Source organism: Lytechinus variegatus, chromosome 16 (assembly GCF_018143015.1).
Source record: "Lytechinus variegatus isolate NC3 chromosome 16, Lvar_3.0, whole genome shotgun sequence".
In the NCBI taxonomy this organism is placed as follows: domain Eukaryota; kingdom Metazoa; phylum Echinodermata; class Echinoidea; order Temnopleuroida; family Toxopneustidae; genus Lytechinus; species Lytechinus variegatus.
The window spans coordinates 13856536-13880011 of NC_054755.1; the positions used below are offsets into that span (position 1 = coordinate 13856536).

The window sequence follows — 23476 nt, forward strand, 5'->3', positions numbered from 1 at the left end:
GGTCGAAAATGGTGAATTTCCAAATAAATTGGCAAGAAGAAAAAAGGGGGAGGGGTTACTTCCACAACGCCCCCCCCCCCGAGAGGGGTTGGCTTGGATGCGCCACTTCTGTTGATGGAGCCGGTAGAACAAAGCCTACTCTTTTCATCTCCAAGTGGTTTTTAAAGTAATTAAAGTGGCTGTACTATAGCAGAAAGGTGCTAAAAAATTTTTCCAAGAAATAGGTAATATACAACGAAATGATATAGCCAAGGGTGTGTGTGTGTGGGGGGGGGGGTGATTTCGACACCCCCACCCTCTGAGAGATTTATGCCTCGATGTGCATGCCAACATTTTGTTTTATGTAGCTGATAGAGAAAAGCCTACTCTTAACGCTCTAAGTGATTAACAAGCGGAGATAACTGCATTTAATTTTTAACTATAAATTATACATGTTACACGTATTAGTCTATGGAAATGTATACAAAAGGTGGCATTTCTGAAATTTGAGTATTCAAGTTTGATACCTTATAAATTTGCTAAAAAGAATTATACATAGTTTGAATTTCATCCATGTAATAATAGTATATCAATAAAGTTTTCAATAAAAAATAGCTTTCTCACCACTTTTAGTGTAATGTGCCATTTAATAAAAGTCCGTTGACCTTTCCGGGCGTTACTTTTTAACGGGAGGTCAAGGATTTATGGTGCTGTACACACTTTTTGTTGAGTATAACAATACAAGCAATTGTATGTATTATCCGTCATAATCGGGACATTTTGCCAAAATGAACCCCATTTTGACCCATTACATGGTGAAGATGACCACTAGAAATTTGACACCAAGTTGAAAATTGTTCCCTGTTATGTCATCAAAGGTGATGTCATTATGAAAGCGAAAAATCATACTTGGTCAATTTTGAGTTGAACGTTAAATAGCACGCACAATGTCACACTACCATTACTCTTGGCTTCTAAATACAACCTTTACTTGCTATGAGTTGTACAATGAAAAGTGAATAAAATGCTCCCCCTGTACGCCGTATGCGCACATTTTCTTGCACCCGATTGATTGTATCGTTACACTACACAAGAAAATAAGTTAACAAAAGAACGACAACCAAGATATAATTGTTTGTTCAAGTGACGTTATTTTAAACTGTTATCAGTTACCAATTTTCAGATTCAAATGATAGGGGTTTATAAAGTACTTACTTTATAAAAGTCAAAAGCTATGTAAAAGGTTTTTTTATTTTCTTGAGGTATATCCGAAGAATCTGTTGGAATAAACAATATAAAGATATCATGGTTAAAAAGACATTTCAAATAATTTTTAGACATGACGTATTTGATGGCAAAACTAGCAAGAAAAAAATAGATAAGACACACAGGGGCGGATCCAGCCTTCGCCAATGGGGGGGGGGGGTTCCCGGAATTTTTTCAGCAATATTTTCCCCGATCGGCCGCTCGAATATGATTTTTTCCGGGATTTTTGGTTTCTTTGATGGAGTAGTTCTAATAGTCACTTCTTAGCATTATTCTTATGAATAAACGTAAATATATTATACCATAATCTTTATTTATATAATGCAAGCGCGAAGCGCGAGCTATTTTTTTTGAATTCTTATGTACTTTTTCCTAAAATTTCTAACATTCTGGGCAATGTTTGTTATCCTGAAAAAAAGATGTGTATGCAAGTGAATAATTACTACGAACGTGAAGTGCGAGCAGAAATGAAGTGATGAAAAAGGTACAGTTAAAGAATTGCTTGCAGTTATAGCCATGAAGACGTTACATATTTGTTTTAATCGTATAATGCGAGAGCGAAGCGCGAGCTGAATTTTTTTGACATTTTTACCTTAAGGAATGGAAATTCTAAGCACTTTTTGTAACTTAACAGAATAGGTATACATGTATAACTAAACAATTGATGCGAAGCATGAGCAAAAAAAAAAAATCTAGCTTTAGACCTACCGAACGAGACACTCTATTCAAGTTTTGTAAATCATGAAGGATGAGTAAGTATAGGGATCTTCCTTACATTAATAATGCGAGCGCAGAGCGCGAGCAAAAAAAAATTAAATATGTTTTGAACTGATCGAAAACGTGCCTGTTATGGACTGCTTGCACTTAGCCATGAAGACGTTACATATTTCATCAAATTGCGAGCGCGAAGTGCGAACTAAAAATTTTGACATTTCTGCCTGAATAATGGAAATTATAAGCACTTTTTGTAATCGTGGAAAGGATAAGCATGTAAACTAAACATTATTGATGCGAGCGCAAAGCGCGAGCGGAAAAATTCTGGACACTCCATTCATATTTTGCAAGTTATTGGAAATTTTTACATATAAGAAATGCGAGCGCAAAACGCGAGCAGACAATTTTTGATATTGTGATCTGAGACTGGATAATGATTTGAGTTTTTAAATACAGAAGAAGCTGCGTATCTGAATGAACGTGTGTTTCAGATTTCGACCTAGAATTGGGGTATTCTAAATTCCTTTATTATCATGAAAATCAATAAAGCGAGCGCAAAGTGCGAGCTAAAAATATATCATATTCCGATCTGAAAAGGGGCTAATTTAAGCTCTGTATTGCAAGTACTTCGTGGGAAAATTGTGAGGTGGATATGGATCACAGAAAAAAAGATCTGATATTTTTCAGTATTATTACTTTGAGTTTTGACTTAGGAATGGGACATTTTACAAGGACATTATATCATCATATGAAAATGATGACTATCTTCCTATTTTTCTTCCTATAAGCATGAGAGCACGAAATCTGCATGTTAATATTATGGCCTTAAAACTCGACATTTAAAGCACTTTTGTAATTATGCATAAGATGCATGTCATGAGTTATATCTATCAATGCGAGCGGAAATCGCGAGCCGAAATTTTTGATAAACTGTCATCAAATTGTGATTTTAAGTAGTTGTTTCAGAATTAATATTGAGATATACATAACTCATTAATCAATATGCGAGTGTGCAGCGCTAGCTGATAAGTTTTGACAATCTGACCCTAATAGGGATATTTTGAGAACTTTATGGAATACAGGAAAATAATAGGTACCTGTCAAATCGAATTTGCGAGCGCTCAGCGCAAGCAGAAAATCTTAATATTGAGACAACAAAACATACATTTTTTACAGAACACTTTTTAAAAATAAATTTGTAAATCAAACGAAATAATGAAAGTTTAATTTCCTAGCTGAAATGTGTTTTGTATATTGGATATATTAAGCTCCATATTGAGCAGGATATGTAAATCACCTAAGACGCAGTGCGAGCGCGAAGCGCGAGCGAAAATCTTATATCTCGACTTGAAAGATTAAAAAAAAAAATTCGAAGTCTTCCCCTTATCTTATTTTATTCACTCATCTTCTTCCTCTTATGTTTGCCTTTCCTCTTTTCTCTTTTTTTTTGCTCCGCCAATAGGGGGTCCCGGGCCCCTCGGGCTCCCCCTGGATCCGCCTATGACACAAACTGACGAATAGTAATAGGGGAATAGAACCTCCGTTGGAAAAACGCCGCTTTTCCGACGGCTGAGAGGGTGGCCTCAACATCATTGGCGGAAATCCCAGGGGGGGGGGGGCAGGGGGGACGTGTGCCCCCTACTCAAAATAGTAGGGGGGGACACAATATCAAATGTCCCCCCTACTATTTTGGGTCTTTGGTGATGCTAAGAAATATATCACTCAAAATGGGAATAAAACGTACGTTTTGGGACGAGATGACCTTTTTTTTTTTTTTTTTTTTTTGCTTGTCAAATATATTTTCGTCAAAATGACCTTTAATTTTAGGTAATAGCGTCTTTTTTTTTGCTTGTCAAATTTTCCAGACCCTTTTCCCCCCTACCTTTTGGGAGAGATTTCCGCCCCTGCTCAACATTGAAATCTTAACCAAGATTAGTTAGAAATGTCATCATAACTTAGATCCCATTTACATGTACGTGAGAAGGCGGCATCACGCCACCTTGAACGTCGCCTTCTCGTATGTGTAAACACAAAGCGAACTGAGCTCGGCTTTCGGGAGTCACTTCATCATTGACTTGGGCAAATAGTTATGTACGTTATCGATTTACCTTTATTGTTTTAGCCTCGGTATCGCTCGCTTTCAATTGGCCCTTGCCTCTGGCCGCTGTACCGTATGGGTAAACGAAGATTGTGTGCAAAAACACCTTCTTCTTATTATTTTTTAGACTGCTTGACGCCGGTGTAAGGCCGACTCGATGAATACACACATGGACCGGATTCATCGAGTCAATCGCATTGACTTTATAGCTCTTGTATGGACTCCTGTCCTGTCATTATGGTCTATAATTTATTAGTTGATATGATTAAAATCAAACACCTTTTCGGCAAAATTGATTTAAATGAGGTGAGTAGTAGAGGGATATCTGTCGGCAAGTGCGTAGATATGCACAACACCACGTCGCATGCATCCCCATTGATTTTGAATGCACATGTAAAGACCTGGGCGGTATTCTAAAAATAGCATTATCTTTGGTGTTAAATATCGTGTTACCTCTCTGATTTAACACGCCCCTTTTTAACTTACCCCAAATGAGTACTCGGAAAACCGTGTTATCCCATTTCTCATATTCAGCTCCCCCATTCTGCATCTATTTAATACAATCATATGTGATGTTAAGGAAACAAATCGCAACAAAATCTTCAGGGAAAATAGGGTGTGAGCACGGTGACATGAATCTTGCATTGTTACATCATTTTGTAAGCACATAAGTAGCTAAAGTAGCTAATAATACACGTGGCAGGTGTGATTGTGATAATTAAGAATAGAGTATTTCAGACAGCATGGATACGAAATTAGGAGACAGAGGCTTCGATCGATTGTAGAGCGGGCAGGGAACGATCCCCCTAAAATATGGGGGCAAGCATAATTCATACATGCCCCCAATAATTTTGAGAACTTGAAAGAATAAATAAGCAATGCAAATTTTGAAATGCATGAAAAATCAAACTTGAAATAAAACTATCAAACCTACAAAATTGTATTTTCTTATCATAATTTGATGCATAGAGCGATCAGCCCCCTCCAAAAAAATCACTTTTGCCTCCCCCCATCCGGAGCATATAAATTGACTGGCGGGATAGATAATTGAAGGAGAGCCTAGAAGCATTGAGAGTTAAAACGTTATAATAATTGAAACTAAATAACCATTGAAAAAAGGCTTAAAATTGGTGAATATTATAGAACAGTTCCCCAATCGCCAATTCCATTTTTTTTTCAATTTTTGTTTACGCTTAAAAAAGTTTTTAACTGTATTACTCTCCTTTTGTCTTTTTTTAAACCTTACCAATAACTTACCAATAAATAATCATTGTTATTAGAGAAAAATGTACATGGAAAATAAAGCTTAAAAATGAAAGAAAATTACAGTAAATTCTACAAGACGATATATATATATATATATATATATATAAACGAGAGAGGCGGGGATATATGTAACAATTGCTTTGATCATTGTTTATAATATGTGTGTGAAGCGTGAAGCATAGTATACACTATGTTGACCTTGTAAATAACACACGCACGGAAGGCACACAACCTGAATTCAGAAAAAATTGCTACGACCCAGTAAATAAAAGCTGACGAAGGCCAGGGCCTAAAACTTTACAACATATATATATATATGCCCGTATATGTTCTTTTGACGTTTATGTATACTAGAAAAGGTGCGGCCATCGTCATCCCCAACTTAATTTCTCTTTAACGCAGTGTTAAATGTTCGTGTTATCTTCGAACAAAATTTTAGCCATCGAACGTAAAGGGTAGCAACACGTTGCAGTATTGTTTTTAGAAAGAGCAAAGCTGGAAACTTCCAACTATGGAAACTGCTTAACAACACACGGATTAGTGTGGTCCCAGACACCAGATTCGGTGTACGGACAGTGGTGTAAAGCCACTATCTGCCTGGTCATTGCTGTTCTTCAGATGCTTATTGTTCCATTGTCAAGGGATTAGCTTAAAACTCTTTGAAACCCTGCCTCCTACACAATAAAAGCTTTGTGTTACTTGGATAGAACATTGCACTTGTAGTATTGTATGTAAGAATAGTGGAACCCATGTGACTGCATATGCAACATGAAACTTGCTTGATGACAGGCCATTGATAAGTATAGATCTACAGTGACTAAACATAACATACTAATATATTCTTGTTTGTATGCTAATGTTTGTGAGTATACTACATGCATTTATCGACTGGTCTAGATTAATAACACCTAAAGTTAACATGGGCAACCCTAAAATCTTTTCCGCCCTTCTACTTGTCCCAGTCCTTGTTGCGGACTGTATGCTTACAAAAAAAATCAATCCTTGAAATCACATCTCAAGCATCCTTCCTGGGAACAGCTCCAAATGACATAGTTCCCAGCCTCAAGCCTGACCGTAGGAAGCCATGTTATATCTTTGGGAAACCTACCTGCCGAAATGACTTCAAGTTTGAACACCAACTCTTTCTTTCCAAAAAGAAACATGTATGCTGTAACTTTTGTGAGCAAAATTAGTAGTAAGTCTGTTCTTCTGTATCTTAGTGTACTTTTCCTCACCCATGACATCGAGCTCCACCCAAGACCGTACACACCAAAGTATCCATGTGGAGTGTGTGCGAAGGCAGTTAGATGGTCAAAGAAAAGGACAGTTGATGCATGTGACTCGTGCAATGTTTGGTACCATACAGATTGCATGGGAATGTCAACTGCCACATACAACATTCTCTATAACAGCAATGTTTCCTGGTTCTGCGCAAAGTGTGATCAACCCAACACTTCATCTTCCCTGGTGGACTCATATATTTCTGTTCTCTCTGATCTTCCGGATGGCCAAAGTGAATTCAGCACATGTTCAAATACTTCATCGTTTATCTCGATTGGAACAATCGAAGACACCACCCAGGACTTCATCATCACAAAGAGCAAGAAGATCCAAGAGAAATAACTGTAAGTCCTTTAAAGTCCGTACTGTCAATTTTCAGAGCATCCGGAACAAGAATGAAGCCTTCTGGGAAGCGGTTGCATCCTGCGACCCAGAAATTATTGTTGGCAGTGAGACCTGTTTACGGCCAGACATCCTTAGCTCGGAAATCCTCCCGCCGGGTTACAACTTACCGGTTATCCGGAGAGACAGAAATCATGGGTAGAGCGGTGTACTTATTGCAACCAAATCAGATATTATCGTATCAGACGTGTCCATTGATACCAAGAAGGAAATTGTGGCTGCTGAAATAAAAACTGTTGGTGGTCACAAGCTGATAGTTATCTGTCTCTACCGGCCCCCTGATAACAATATAGCTAGTGCTGAGGAAATATGCAGTGCTATCAGTGGCGTCGTAAGAAACAACCTATCCTCGGCCATCTGGATCTCGGGTGATCTTAATTTGCCAAACATTAACTGACAGACTGAGACTGTGACGTGCCACCAGTACAACCTCGGCGTTAACTCAGCATTCCTTGCAACCTTTCAAGACTTATGCCTCAGCCAAATAGTATGCTTTCCAACGAGAGTTCAATCAATCCTAGATGTCTTCCTCACAAATCGTCCATCTCTAATCAGGAAATGCATCCCCTTACCAGGTATCAGTGATCGTGATAGGGTCCTCACGGTTGCTGACATAAGGGCGAAAATACAGAGACCAATCAAGAGGAAGGTCTATCTTTGGAAGAAGGCAAACATGGACACCATCATGACCATCAGAGAAGCAATGACAAGCTTTGTTGATAGCTACTTCGCCCAAACTTCTCTAGATACTCCGGTCGAAAGTCAGTGGACAGAGATACACGTAACAAGTGGAATGCCTCTGGCCGTCTCACCTGCATCACGCGATTCAACATAGCAGCAGTGCTGACTTTGAAAACTACTGTAACTCGCACAAAATGTTCAGTAATACTTGGTTACTCTTATTTCCACGTTTTATGAACTAGACCAATACACTTTACAGAGATAGGATAGTAATTCAACAAATAGCCCTAATGTGCCAAAGTTCATTGACCCACATGACCTTTGACCTTGATCATGTGACCTGAAACTTGCACAGGATATTCAGTGATACTTGATTACTCTTATGTCCAAGTTTCAAAAGTCAGATCAATAAACTTGCAAAGTTATGATGGTAATTCACCAGATTCACCAGATAATTAACTAGGTTTATGTATTTTTTAAGTTATGATGACATTTCAAAAACTTAACCTCAGGTTAATATTTTGATGTTGATTCCCCCAACATCATTGACCCTAAATGACCTTTGAACTTCGTCATGTGACTTGAAACTCTAATAGGATGTCCAGTAATACTTGATTAATCTTATGACCAAGTTTCATGAACTAGGTCCGTATACTTTCTAAGTTATGATGTTATTTCAAAACTTAACCTTAGGTTAAGATTTGATGTTGACGCGGTGCCTATAGTCTCACTCTGCTATGCAGGTGAAACAAAAAGTAAGATCTTATCTACTCTTGAGGAAGATGTACCATCGAAGATGACCTTAATGCAGATTTAGCCAACCCTGGATCACGACAGAATTGAAACGTCTCTCCAGAAAGAAGAAAAGATCATTATGGAGATCGAGAGCTGCCGCAGCCGAGATTGACAACACAGAACACCGTAATTACAAGGAACTTAAGAAAAATATGCAAAGGGAATGCCGTAAAACTTACGTACATCTCAGATCTGATATGTGGAGAAGGTCCCAGTGGAGGCAAGAGATTTTTGACATTCATTAAGAATAAGCGGTGTGACAACTCTGGAGTATCCCCTTCGATGTGACAGCAAAACAAAGGCCGCTGTCCTGAATGATCAGTTCTCTTCAATCTTTACAAAAGAAGACATAGACAATACTCCTAACATGGGAGCTAGTCCACACCCGAATATCTGCAACATTGAGACTGGTTCTGAAGGAGTCTGGAAACTGTTTTCCAAGATCAATCCATACAAGGCACCAGGACCTGACGGTCTTCCTGCACGTATCCTGAAGGAGTGTTCTACAGAGCTAGCACCTGTCCTTTCTTTACTGTTCCAGTCCACCCTACATCAAGGTGCTATTCCATTAGACTGGAAAGCTGCATTCATCACACCAATCTTCAAGAAAGGTAACCGGCACGAAGCCTGCAATTATAGACCAATTTCATTGACCTCACTTGTGTACAAAACTCTTGAACACATCATATTCTCAGAAATCATCAATCACCTTGAATCTAAGAGTATCTTGTCTGAAAAGCAACATGGTTTTGAAAATTTCACTCTTGTGAGTCCCAATTGCTACTGACCATACACGGCCTTGCCAAAGAGATTGCCAACAAACAGCAGATAGATGCAGTACTGTTAGACTTTTCAAAGGCATTTGATAAAGTACCACAAGAACGACTCTTGAGAAAACTAGCCTTCTATGGCATCCTATGAAATTTTCTTGGTTGGATCAGAGCTTTCCTTAAAGATCGTGTCCAAAAGGTGGTGCTTGAAGGAACTGCCTATCTCCCAGCAGATGTCAACTCGGGCGCACCTAAAGGGACTGTACTTGGCCCCCTTCCACATCAACGATCTGCCTAACTGTGTCCAGTCGGAGGTGCGGATGTTTGCCGACGATTGTCTTCTCTACCGTCACATCAGCTCGCAATCTGACGCAGACGCACTCCAAGGAGATCTCACTAACCTGCAAGATTCGGAAGCTAAGTGGCAGATGTCTCGCAATCCATCGAAGTGTGAAGCTCTGAGAGTGACCAATAAGGTCATAAAATCGCCTTATTCTCTTCATGGAGTTGAACTTCCTGCTGTTGACAATGCCAAGTACCTCGGAGTACACATCAACTCCAAGCTCAGCTGGAAGACGCATATTGACAGTACATGTAAAAAAGCACATATTACACGAGGATTCATCCAGAGAAACCTGTATGGCTGCCACAAGAAAATCAAGGACCAGGCATACAGGACATATGTAGGACCTATCCTTGAGTATGCAGCAACAGCCTTGGATCCTCACTACCAAGACTACATCTGGAAACCTTAAATGGTTCAGAAGCGTGCTGCTCGGTTTACACTTGGAGACTACCACCCCAGACACAGTGTGAACCAAATGCTTCACTCATTGAAATGGCAGTCTCTCGCTGAAAGGAGAGCTCATCTGAAAGTGATCATGTTCTACCGTATTCTTCAATGACTGATTGCCATCCCACCTGAACCACCTTACCTCTACCCAGCACTACGATCATCTGGACGACGACATACTCAATATCGACAATTGTGTAGGACCTCTGGGTTTCAGTACTCCTTCTTTCCTAGTATTGTACGCCATTGGAACCAGCTCCCTGCCAGTGTAACATCTGCTTCTTCTCTGGAAGAGTTTAAGAGGCAGCTGGACGGGATAACTCTGCGCCAGGCTTAGATGGAAAAGGAGTTTTTTCAATGAGTGAATTTTTGATTCATCAGGTACTTACTATTTTTGTGTATTTCATAAAGTTTTCAAAATATCAATTTTTCAGGTCCGATTGTCAAAATGTATCAGCTAGCGCTGCACGCTCACAATATGTAGGCCTATGTGTCAATATTTATTACACAAAACACTACTTAAAATCCCCTTTCCATGACAGTTTATCAAAAATTTCGGCTCGCAATTTGCACTCGCATTATTAAATTCCGCGCCCTCATGCATTAATAAATAAAATATCATTTTATATTTTAATATAATTGTCATCATTTTCATATAATGATATGTCCTTAGGATGTCCCGGTCCTAAGTCAAAGCTAAAACCAATAATAATAAAAATATCAGCTCTTTATTAAGTGCGATCCATATCCACCTTACAATTTTCCCACAATATTGACCCTTTTTTTCAATCGGAATATCAAATAATTTATGCTCGCGTTTCGCGCTTACTTTGATCTTCATGATAAAAAATTATTTAGAATGCCTAGATTACAGGATTAAATCTGGAACACGCGCGAGCATCTGCTCGCACTTTGTGATCGCATTATCAATGTAGGAAGATCCCCTATTACTCATCCTTTTCATGATCTACAACACATGAATAGAGTTTCCCGTTTTTTAGTCAAAATCTCGAAATTTTTCGTTTACGCTTTGCGCTCGCATCAGTTGTCTAGTTACATAGCTATCCTATTCACGATTACAAATATTGAATAGAATTTTTCATTCTTTATGTAGAAATGTCAAAAATTTTCAGCTCGCGCTCCGCGCTCGAATTATTTGATTGTTGAAATATTTAACGTCTTCATGGCTAAGTGCAAGCAGTCCTTAACAGGTAGGGCCTACCTTTTCGAACAGTTCAAAAGGTACATAAACAATTTCTGCTCGCGCTATGCGCTCGCATTATCAATGTAAGGAAAATCCCAAATTACTCATCAGTCTCATTATTTACAAAACATGAATAGAGTGTCTCGTTTTTAGGTCTAAATCTCAAAATTTTTGGCTCGCACTTCGCGCTCGCATCAATTGTTAAGTTATATACCTATTCTGTTTAAATTACTTAAAGTGCATAAAATTTCCATTCTTTAAGTAAAAAGTGTCAAAAATTTTCAGCTCGCATTATTTGATTGTTGAAATATGTAACGTCTTCATGGGCAACTACAAGCAGTAGGTAGGCCTACCATTTCGATCAGTTCAAAACGTGTATAAAAAAATTCTGCTCGCGCTTCGCGTTCGTAGTATAGTTGCATACTCATCTTTTACAGGATAACAAACATTGCCTAGAACATGTGGAATGTCCACATTTTAGGAAAAATACATAAAATAAAAAAGATATTATATATTTGTTGATTTATAAGAATAGAGCTAAGAAGTAATTACTGGGACTACCCCTTCAAAGAAACAAACAACAATCATGTTCGAGCGGCCGATCGGGGAAAATATGGCTGAAAAAAAAAATCCGCCCCCCCCCCTATTGACGAAGGCTGGATCCGCCCATGCTCAGGTAGTCTTACGGACTAAATCCCAACCTAGCCCATGCAGGCTGGCCTTCATTTGGCTAAACCGAGCATCGGGCTTGAATGGGCCGACCCTCAATTATAGTCTAGGAGTCCTGCAGACAGGTGAAATCCGTCTGTTTTGAGTTTATTATTATTATTTATTATTGCATATATCCTACCAACAACTCGTAGTAGATTCTACCAGAGCTTCATCTACTTAGATATCCAGTGTGAATCAACATCGACAAACAGATCGAGACTGTTCAAAGCTTTTTTTTCTACTAAGACTATCAATATCTAAGCTAGATGTGGACTTCACTTATTAATAATTGGATGTAGATCTTGATTTAGATTGAAAAGTTTTGGGAAAATGCTGAAAATAAATCATAACATTATAGATATACGTGAATCAATTTTAATACCCACTGGCATTGCTGCCGGCTCTTTATTTATATACAAGAAAGAAAAAAAATGAGTCACAGCCTATGGGTTGCGGATAAGAGGCTGAGAGCTAAGCAGACGACTGAATATACGTAGCTTAAGCATAGAGTGATGATGGGTTCAGCGAAGAGCTTAGAGAGAATAAGGTTTTCATATTCAATCCCGAAATGCTTTGCGAATGGTCACAAAATCGTCTCGGCGCAAATCACCTAATACAGCCGTCTGTTGAAATCGCTAATAACAACAATCACCGATTTGGTAATGATTTCATTTTGTTTTTACTTATATTTGTAAAGTTTTAAATATCAATGTATGTTTTTAAAAGTATCTATAATCCAATAGGTAATTTTTTTTCAATGTTATCTTTGATGTTGTTGTAGTCATATCCTTCCATATTGTTTTCGTGATTGCTTATTTGTTGTTTTATTTGATCGACGTTTGTTTTCGTTGACATGAATAATAAAATGCGCACGCAGCTTAGCTGCATGCGCGTATTGAGTTGACCTTCCTTAGAGCAACACGCTTGTGTGTTGCTGCCCTCTACGTTCGTTGGCTAACACGATTTTCAGAATATCAATCGTGTTAGCTAACACCGTTTTTTGCTAACACGGTTTTAAGAATGCCACCCCTGAAGGTTTCACATGAGTTAATTTGAGCTAAAATGAACCCACTGGAATTGGAAAGTGTGGAAATACTTCCAGGTACACGGGTTCAACCCGTTGCCATAGAAGAGTATTGTACAGTATATTGTACTGACAATGCAATGCATACATACCTATGTTTTTTTTTCAGCCAATAGATTTTGATATGAAACATCTATACTACTAGTGAATAGGCATGAGTGCGATAGTGCGAGATTTCAACGAGGTGTTAGCCAGGTTGAATAAAGTGACTCTTTATTTCACCGAATGCGAAATGTCGCACCATTGCATAAATAACAATACTCGAAATTGAAGAAAATACGAACAATAATTTTTCCTACGTAAATTGATGAAAATAAGAAAGACAATCCTGAAAGGCAAAGGAAAATCCTTTCAAACTTGATAATTAAAAAGTAATTGATTAATTCTGTAAGTTCATCAAAGCCAGTATGAATCAGAGAGGTGGGTTTTAACCCACTTGCAATGTTTCTTTCGTTCAAGCTATTTAAAATCCTACATGTACACCAAGGATATATATGTATCTTCTATCAATATATTTACATTTGGTTACTTCCTGATCCGTGTTCGATATATACTGGAGCTAGTTTATTTGTTAAATTTCAATAAGTGATTTCTCTTTGTAAATAGATTATATGCATTTTTATTGGAAATCTACGGAGAATGTATTGATCTCTTGATTCGACAAATTGTAAAAAATATTTCTGTTTATGTTATCATATTATACATTGTAAAGCAAAATGTTCATGCCAAATAAATGAAGCACGTTAATAAATTCAAATTTAAACATGCACCTGATTTGCAGCAGCAATGCGCATTTTATTCAGTAAACCCGGCCCTATGCGTATTGCACCTGTATTCACTATAAGCGCAACGAACATAGAGGGCAGAAACGCTTTGCAGTATTGCTTTTTGGAAGGTCCATCCCATAAGATTTTGTGACAACTCTAAGCTCACTCAGAGAACCACTACCAGTGGCGGATCCAGAGGGGGGCGCCCCGGCCGCGCCCCCCCCCCCTATTTTCGCCGTTTTTTTTTTTTTTTTTTTTGATGCTTATATTTACTGGATTGGTACAATGTAGTCAATTTCAAGGGCTAGATCTAGTCAAAACTATATTTTAACTTACGCTCATGGCCTTTGTGTTCGCACAAATGCAACTCTGTCATACTGTATTGCAATATGTAAATTCCGGAATTCCAGGGCGCGCAAGTCGATTGGTTGGAAAGTTGCACAACTTGTAATCGGGAGTTGCAGTGCAGTGACCAGTGTGAAGATGATGGATTGGAGCTCCGGCACGGCGAGCTCCGGCACATGATTCGAAAATTGACGACATATATTTGTTTCAAAGCCGTTTCTTATCTGATGTCTTGGAAAGAACAACTGCTTTTCGGCGTGGTTAGCGTCTGCTCAATACAATTTTGATGCATTTCACAAAATTTGTAACCTTTTCCCTTTCTTTTTCTCCTGCGTAAAATCGATCCTTACTGTCCCAATGGACATTGCGCCTACTCCGGCGCGTGTCGTTTGTAATACTCAAATCAAATTAATGCGCGCAAGGTAGTCGGTTTCTTAGAGGTGGTCGATATTGTTGGTGGTCTCACTATACATTATTATTCCGTTGTTTTTCTATACTTGTATTTCCATTAGTTGAATCTTAAATTGTCATAATCTGAGAGTTTTCCTCTGTATTGCTAGTAATCCCTGAATGTATTGTGTCGGTTCATGTCTTGTCTTCCAAATTCTGCCCGCACTTCATTTGTATCCGCATATCTAGTGGATCTCCCTAATAGCAATACTGCAAAGTGTTACTGCCCTCTACGTTAGCTGTATAAGATCATTCAATGCGTTGAATCACATTTATATATTGACGTCACCTTCTCCCAACCCGTGCAACTGTGCATTACACCCGGCGCACACTGTGCGATTCCTTCGGGAAATTTAAATGAAAATTCCAAATGATAACATCTTAGCGACCTGAGATGAGAATAGTTGAATGGACAACTGACATCGGAATTCAGTTAGTCTACAAATGTAGACCCACAACTGCAGTGTGTGTACAACAGCTGATTCAACGAGTCTGCATTGCAGACTAGGTCTACTGTGGCTGCAGATGGTTCGCTTCGCTTTCAGACTGGTTTCGCAAACCAGCATCAGCGTGCGGCGCGCACCGAGATCCCACCATACGAGCCATTCAGAGTCTGCTAGCAGACTAGAATTCAGTTTAGTAGGAATTATTACCTAAGGAATAATAGTAAATTCAATTTAAATTACTAAATACGTCATTTTTGGCTGCGACTTGAGGCCAAATTATACTTAACCTAGGGCTTGCCGCCATGCAAAACTACGGTTTTATTATTCCCAACAAAATTCCAAACTTAAAATAATTAAGTTTACTTCTTGGAATATTCACAATTATTGCAAAATGTTATTGATTAAACAATCACGTCGCATCAAATCTAAAAGTGGCTTCATGGACGGTACGTGTGCAACGGTTCGGATGTTTGATATTCAGTCTAAAGACTTTCATTTGTCGCGTACAACAAGATAAGTAGGCGTTGTACAATGATTAAAGGGATGGTCCGGGTTGAAATTATTTATGATTTAATAAATAATGAAGAATTCAAATTTCATCAAAATCGGATAACAAAGAAAAGTTATTGAATTTTAAAATTTAACAATATTTTGTGAAAATAGTCGTCATGAACATTCACTAGGTGGGCTGATCTCTACTTGTTCTTTTGGTATTTTACTACATGAAAATAGATTTATTCATTTTTTCCTCCTAGAACTAGAAAAATTGGATTGACATCTGAATTAGTGCATTAGATATTTATTGCTGCAACTTATTTTATTATAAGGGAGACATATTATTCACACAGGTATGAAATAATGTAAAAACATTAAGATTTTGTAATAACATAAGAAAACGAAAAGCGGAGATGTGACATCATCAGCCCACCTAATGAATAATCATGATGACTGTTTTCATAAAATATTGCTAAACTTTAAAATTCAATAACTTTATTATTTGTTATCCGATTTTGATGAAATTTTCGGAAATTTGCTCAGTGTGTGTGTGTGTGTATTTGAGTTTTGTCAGATGTGTATCAATCAGATATGATTATTTATTTATTTATTGGGACCGACCTTTAACGTCACCATCCGAAAGACGTGACCAGGGCTCGAACCTCGAACCTCTGCATCAATTTGTAACTTCCCCACAGCTTGGATTACAGGCGCACGCCACAACGCCCAGTTGAATTCTACTCTATGTATTAAGATATAAATATGTTCATCCCTTTAACGTTAATGAAGTAGTTATAGCAAGTGTTGATCATATCGATGTAGTATACTCATAGTAAGCCCATCCAAGACTCAAAATAGATGTCATGTTCCTACATTTTGTTGTGCTGATTGCAAAATAAAGCTTATTGGAAATTCGTGGCAAATTATCAATTTAAATGTATGGATGTTTCTTTCATTTGGGACTTAGCGACCATTTTGAACTAATTACAATACTTGGAATCTAAAATATGCTTAAAATTTGAATACATTAGGAGAGCGACTTGCCACAAAAAGTCGTTAGTCACGGAAAAGTATATGACAGAAGCAATGTATGTATAATGAGAAATGAAGGGCAATAATGGATTTGGAATTAAGACCGGGCATTTTTACCTCTGCCAATAACGTGCTATCGTTAGACGGGAGAAAAATTGGACGGTAACTTCAGCCGAAATTCGATCTGCGCATGCGCGACCTCCTACAATTTCTCTGTACCGCGGAATCTGAGACCGTCATCAAGCAAAATAACATCCGCGCCACGCAAAGCGGTAATTTCTGTGCGATCGTATGTTAACAATACATGCGGCATGCACATGTACCACATCACAAACTTAAAGGGGAATCCAACCCAAATAAAAACTTGTTTTTATAAGGAAAAGAAAAATCAGACAAGTTGATAGGTGAAAGTTTGAACAATATTGGACAAACAAAAATAAAGATATGAATTTTTAAAAGTTGTAAATATTGGTAATCACTATACCCGTGGAGATTTCAAATTGGCCGCATATGGGATGTCATAGTGATGTAAGGCAAGGACTACTCTTCCATGTACTCCAATACATATTATGGCTAAAATGTCATTTTTCCCAAAAGTTTTATTTCAAATTATATTTTTCTTTCATGAGGACATAAAATAATATACTACATTGGTTATATTTAGATTACTGCCCCAGGGGAATGGGTACTTAGGAGAAAACCACCAATCCCTGATAATAAAGTACATGGCCTATGGGAAAGTTGTCCTTGCCCCTTGTCATAATTTACTTACCCAGTTGCCAATTTGAAATCTACATAGTATTAGTGATCTCAATTTGAAAGCAGCTATAACTTTCTTATTGCTTGTCCAATTTCTTTCAAACTTTCACCATTCTGTTTAATTTATTTTTTCTCCTTCCCAACGCAACATTTTATGGCCAAGGCTGGATTCCCCTTTAAAGTAATTCCCGGCATGCCCCGTGTCATCTCAACTCAAGCTTTTAGAAATCAACTCAAATTGATTGTTCAGATTACTTAGCACAGCAAGTGCAGTGTAAGATATAAATGGAATCGAATGCAATGCCACCGTAAGTGCATATTTTTCAGTATGATCTGGATGCAGTTTCACTTAGAAAGACATGCTGGTATTTCATTTGCCTGATGAAACCAACAGTAGTTGGTGAAACATCGCGACTACAGAGAATTGTAAGTTTCTACTTTAAAATGTTCACAATATTCCAATAAAAGATTCACAACTAATATTCACAATTAATACGGGTAATTTGTTTAATAACTCTTGGTGTGGTCTTCGATCTAGGGACCGAAATTGGTATCAGCTCTAACATCACCGTTTTACAGTACCTGCAAAAAGACTGTAATGATTAAGTCTAGTATCCAATTATCATACCTTTCGATACCATCTGATTATAAGTAAAGTCCGTATCCGAGGAAGCAGTGTTGAGGTCTTGTAGCACGATTCCATCTCTGTCATACAGTTCATCTTCTGTTGGGTCACCGCTGAAGGCTCCCTCGTATTTCAAGACGGCCAATTCTTGAACCGCTATAGCATCTGCAAGGCCTTTTACTCTCAACCAGTAGTTACCAATGGTTTGGTTAGCAGTGAGAATAAAGTCAAACCTAGGAACCAAAGTGAAACGATGGAACATGGAATAGCAAAGTTGCATGACCAGACTCGCGTCGTTCTATATGTGCGTAAGTGGGATGAAATTCAGGAAGTTTTAAATCCGCAGCGCACTACACGAACCAAATGTAATCGCATTTGAAATAAACATTCCCACCTGTACCATCTTAATGATCAAAGTTCGGCGCCGAATTTATGATCTACCAAAGGAAGCCGAATCAATTGTTCGACATAGGGGGAGCCGAATCGATGTACGACCCATGGGGCACCATATTGGTGTTTTACTTTAGGCGCGCCGAATGGTCGCGCCGAATTGATGTTTTATTTCGGGTCACCGGATTGACGTTCGACATAGGAGAGGGGCACCGAATTGAAGTCTGAGATAGGGATGCCGAATTAATCTTCAACCTTTGAGCGCCGAATCGATGTTCGACATAGATTGGCGCTGAATTGAGGTTCGACTTGGGGGGAGCCAAAATGATGTCCGACCTAGGGGGCGCCGAATTGATGTTCGTCCCGGTGCGCCAAATTCATGCTCAAACTAGGGAGTGGCGCCCAATTCATGTCCAACCTTTTGGGTGCCAATTTAATGTTTGTCCTTGGGGCGTCTAATTGATGTCCGAACTTTGGGGCGTCAATTTGATGGGGGGGGGGGGGGGGAACTCATGTGAAACATTAGGTTTTTTTCGCTCGCGATTGCATCAACAATTAATGGTTTGTTAGATGCCCATCCTGTTCATAATCTTAGGTCAAAATATCAAAATTTGAACAGTTCGCACTTTGCGCTCGCATCAATTTTTCATATAGACACGCATCTTCTTCATGGTTATAAGAAATACTAAAAATGTCTCGCATAAAATGTTGAGATAGATACCCACCCTGTTCTTGATTAACGAAAGTGCTTTATATAGACTTTCCACATTTGAGGTCAGAATGTCATTTTTTCAGCTAGCGCTTTGCGCTCGCACAGATATACGTATACCCGTCAGTGTCACGGTTAAAAAAGTGCTTAGATGTCAGATAGAGAAACATATAGATAAAAATATTTTTTGCCCCTCCCCTCCCCCTATTGGCATAGGTGGAATCCACTTCTGGTAAAGTAATAACAGTTCCCACTCACATAATTTTTATAGGGCCTACTCTGATGAGAAGTTAAAACGAAAATGAAACCCCAACGTGCTTAAAATTCTACGCTCTCTCGTCGAATTTATTCTTTTCGAAATGTGGTATTACCATATGTTTATTTCGGCAGCCCAGGAGATTCATTCAACCGAAAGCCGGACGTGAATTTATTCTTTTTCCCACCGCAGTTGTGGACATCAATATGAATATTCATGAATTTTGTCTTCGGAATAAGACTACGCAGACGCTTGGACTTAATGACAAGAGAAAATGCTAGGCTAGGTTATGGCTATAGCCTAGGCTAGGGCATTAACGTTGTCTTTATCTCAAATCTGGACCTGTCTAATGCATGCAGCCGAAGACGAAAATCATGGATATTGATGATAATGATTAATGAGGCAATGTATGACGTCACTACAAAATGGCCCTATTTCAGCATTTTTTACGTTCTACACAAAGCATGAAGTCCAGGGAAAATATCTCAGCCAAGGCAAACTTGCTACAAAGTTGTTTAATAAAAATGCACAATTTCAAGAACAGAAATTAGTGTTTACATTTGCAAATTAAGTCATAAAATTCGCATATCATTAGTTTCGGAGATTTCTTGCCTCAAAAATTGTCGAAAATCGATTCAGAATTTGTTTCTTGTTTAGTGTACTTTCTTTGACGTATTTCCTGTGAAGCATAATATTGTTCTCCTCATCTATATCTCCACTTTTAGGAAATGCATGTCAGTTATTGTAAATGACATTATAGACTGTGATTTCAGCCCCTTTTTTGATATGGTGCGGACATAGAAATCGTGCGTTTTGGGCCTATTTTCACCACATAGCTAAGGTGTGCGAACGATTTGCTTACTTTACTGATGTTTTCAGAATTTTGCATAGTATGTAAATCTTCCAAACAACATCTTTTCATCCTATGTCTCTGCTAACTAATAATGATTTCAGAAAAGATTGATTACCCACCGGACAGTCTATAGGCTACGTTTTCAGCCTAGTTTTCAACAAACCTATACCATGTGTCAAATTGGAATCAGAATTGCATTTACTTGTGCATATCTGAAGTCAATACAGCTTAAGATTGTTCTATTATCAGACTCTGTGCAAGAAACATGGAAATTATTGATTCTCATTTTTTTTTAATCCAAGAGGGCCGCCAAAGTTATCAATTATTAAACCCATGGGACACTTTTTGGCAAAGGGAGCATCTAGATTTATTAACTAGACACTTCAGGCAAAACTAAAATGTTGATTAAAAATATGGTGCACAGGAACCCCCATTTCCGACTTTACTACAATAATGCAGTCATGCGTTGTATTGGTTCGTTGTTGAAAACTAGGCTATAAACGTAGCCTATAGACTGCTCAGTGGGAATATTTAATACCATGCAAAATGCAGGAAACGTCGATAAAGTAGGCATATCGTTCACACACCTCAGCTATATGGTTAAAAACAGATCCAAAACGCATGATTTCTATGTAAGCACCATATTGAAAAGGGCGCTGAAACCACAGTTTATAATGTCATTTCGAATGACTGACATAGATTTGTTTTAAAGTACGGATATAGATAATGAGAATTTTATTATGCTTGATGGGAAACATATCGAAACAAGTACATCAAAACAGAAAATAATTTTCTGGTCCGATTTTCAACAATTTTTTAACCAAGAAATCTCCCATACTAAAAATATATAAATTTCATGACCTAGTTTGCAAATGTAAACAATAGTTTCTGTTTCTAAATTTTGTTATGTCACTTGTACATTACTTAAACAATACCTTTTAAAAGTTTAATAAAAAAAAACATGGTTTGGTTGAGATATTTCCCTTGACTTCATGCTATATGTAGAATGTCTAAAAAATGGTGAAATAGGGCCATTTTGTGGTGACGTCATATATTACGTCACTTCGGCGGAAGGACCACGGATAAAACCCGACAGCAATGCATTTTTGTAAACTTCAGGGTCACTGCGATCCAGCTATGTGGTCATTTGCTTGTCCGGCTTTCGGTTGAACAAGTCTTCTGGGCTGCAAGACTAATTCATGGATAATTTTTTTATCGTGAACACATTTTTTTTGCGGTCTTCGACTTCCTTTATTGACATTATAATGAAATAAGATAATTCAACATACATTTGAGGCACCTATGTTTGCCACGTGAAGAGTTCATAGGGGCGCAAAAGTAAACCCCCTCCCCCGCGCCCCCGGTGCAATTTCTTCGATACACCAGGGTTACACAATGTGCTCTTTTTATTGAAAAGACGATTAAAATGCCTTTTTTTCTGGATCGGACTATAATGGGGGCTTGGGGGATCGCTCTTCGAGCTCGCCTCATTTATTTCGTAAAATATTAATCCTTTTCTATTATTAGAAAATGTGCATATAATGTCCCATTTTCGTGTCAAAATAAAAAAATCATCTCGGGCTCGCAAAAAATTGCCAACTTTGTCAAAAGTGCTCAGAATGTCCGCTTCTCAGGTCGTGAAATCAAAGTATGAATTAACTTAAATAGCTTGATCAGATACCCATGGATTCAAAAGTAGACCTACTCAAAGAGCAGGTCGCTTTTCAGATCATTTTATTGAAATTTTAAGCTTGCGCCCGCAATATCCTCGTCATGAGTCACTGCAAACTGTCATTATTAATTCCCTTTTTAGACCAGTGTATTGAAATTTTGGTTACACTTCGTAATTCCGAATGCTCTTATTCCGAAAGTTCGTAATTCCGAAACACGTAAATTGCCTATACCTCGATGTTCGTTAATCCGAAAACGAAAAAGGTTCGTTAATCCGAACATTTGTGGCGTTATTCCGAAAACGAAATAAGGCTCGTTGTTCCGAAGGTTTGTTAATCCGAAAACGAAATAAGATTCGTTGTTCCGAAGGTTTGATAATCCGAAAACTATATAAGGTTCGTTAATCCGAAAACGAAATGATGTTCGTGATTCCGAAGGTTCGTTAGTCCGAAAACGAAACAAGGTTCGTATTTCCGGAAATGAAATCAATTCATTTTGGTAACAAGAACGGTGTTGTCCTTGCAAGATAACAGGATACTATGCAATGATAAATAACAAACGATGATACATGTGTGTGTTGTGGCCAAAGCATGCGTTTATTTAAGAATAGGCGCCCTGGGGCGCGTTGCAGAAAGAGTTGCGTTTAAACGCTAGCCAAAAAATCGATCGCAAGTCCAAAATGCGGGCTGTTGATTGGTTGAAAATCAAGTTGCGCCTGAATTTTTTAGAGTTGGGATTGATTGCAACTCTTTCTGCAACGGCCCCCAGATCGAGCATACGCTTAATTTCGATTTTATCTGAGGAAATGTTGCCCAAGCAAATGGTTTAAAGAGGTGAAAGGAAATGCACTTCTTTGAAAAGAGTATTTATCTTGAAAAAAAAAGAATTTCCCATTGTGGAAAAATAGCATTTCCCTGTTATTTCTTTTGGGGGTACAAGTGCCCCCTGCTACCCCCCCCCCCTGGCGGATCCAACTTTCGCCAATAGGGGGAGGTGGCAAATTTTTTTAACCCATAATTTCCCGGATCGGCATCTTAAAGTTTATTTTTTGTTTGTTTGTTTCCTATAAAAAAAGTAAATATGTAATAATATTTTAAGCCCTTTCAAATAACGCGAGCACGAAGCACGAGCCATATTTTTGTTGAAAATATGATGGGCAATATGTTTGTGATCTTCAAAGCAAGATGGCTTTGTCACTAGATAACAGCTGCGAGCAAGAAGCGCGAGCAGAAATTTTAATTATAAGCTTTGACCTGATCTAAAAGGGACATGTAAAGGGATTTTTGCAGTTAGCCATGAAAACGATACATGTTTCAACCAAGGGCGGCGGAACGTATTTTCCTTTTTTTTTTTGGGGGGGGGGGGCAAAGCCATGGCCACTCTACTGCAATCCAATCCCGCTACCCGAACGCAGTCGTCAAAAGTCTTATGGCTTATTGTTATCATGATTTTACTATTTCAGTTCTTTCTTATGTTTGCTTTTACTAGAGTCAAGACATATATAGCATGAGACTCGTGTTATTAAACTATTCCTTTTTCATTCCTTGGGTCCCAGTGGCTGTACCTTTTCCGAGTTTTATTAAAGTATCAGTTGTGTTTTTCTTTGCCAATGGATATTGCCAATATTGATGATA

General features: G+C 38.2%; 1 protein-coding gene across 1 annotated transcript in view; it reads right to left on the reverse strand.

Annotated features, from left to right (window-relative positions):
- LOC121430240 (laccase-2-like) overlaps window positions 1–23476 on the reverse strand; it is a 40317-nt gene that overhangs the window by 14615 nt on the left and 2226 nt on the right. The window contains exons 3-4 of the mRNA XM_041627517.1: window positions 17967–18196; window positions 1195–1256 (exon numbers count right to left, since the gene is read on the reverse strand). Of these exons, the coding sequence (XP_041483451.1) occupies window positions 1195–1256; window positions 17967–18196 (292 nt within the window). The remainder of the gene's footprint in view (window positions 1–1194; window positions 1257–17966; window positions 18197–23476) is intronic.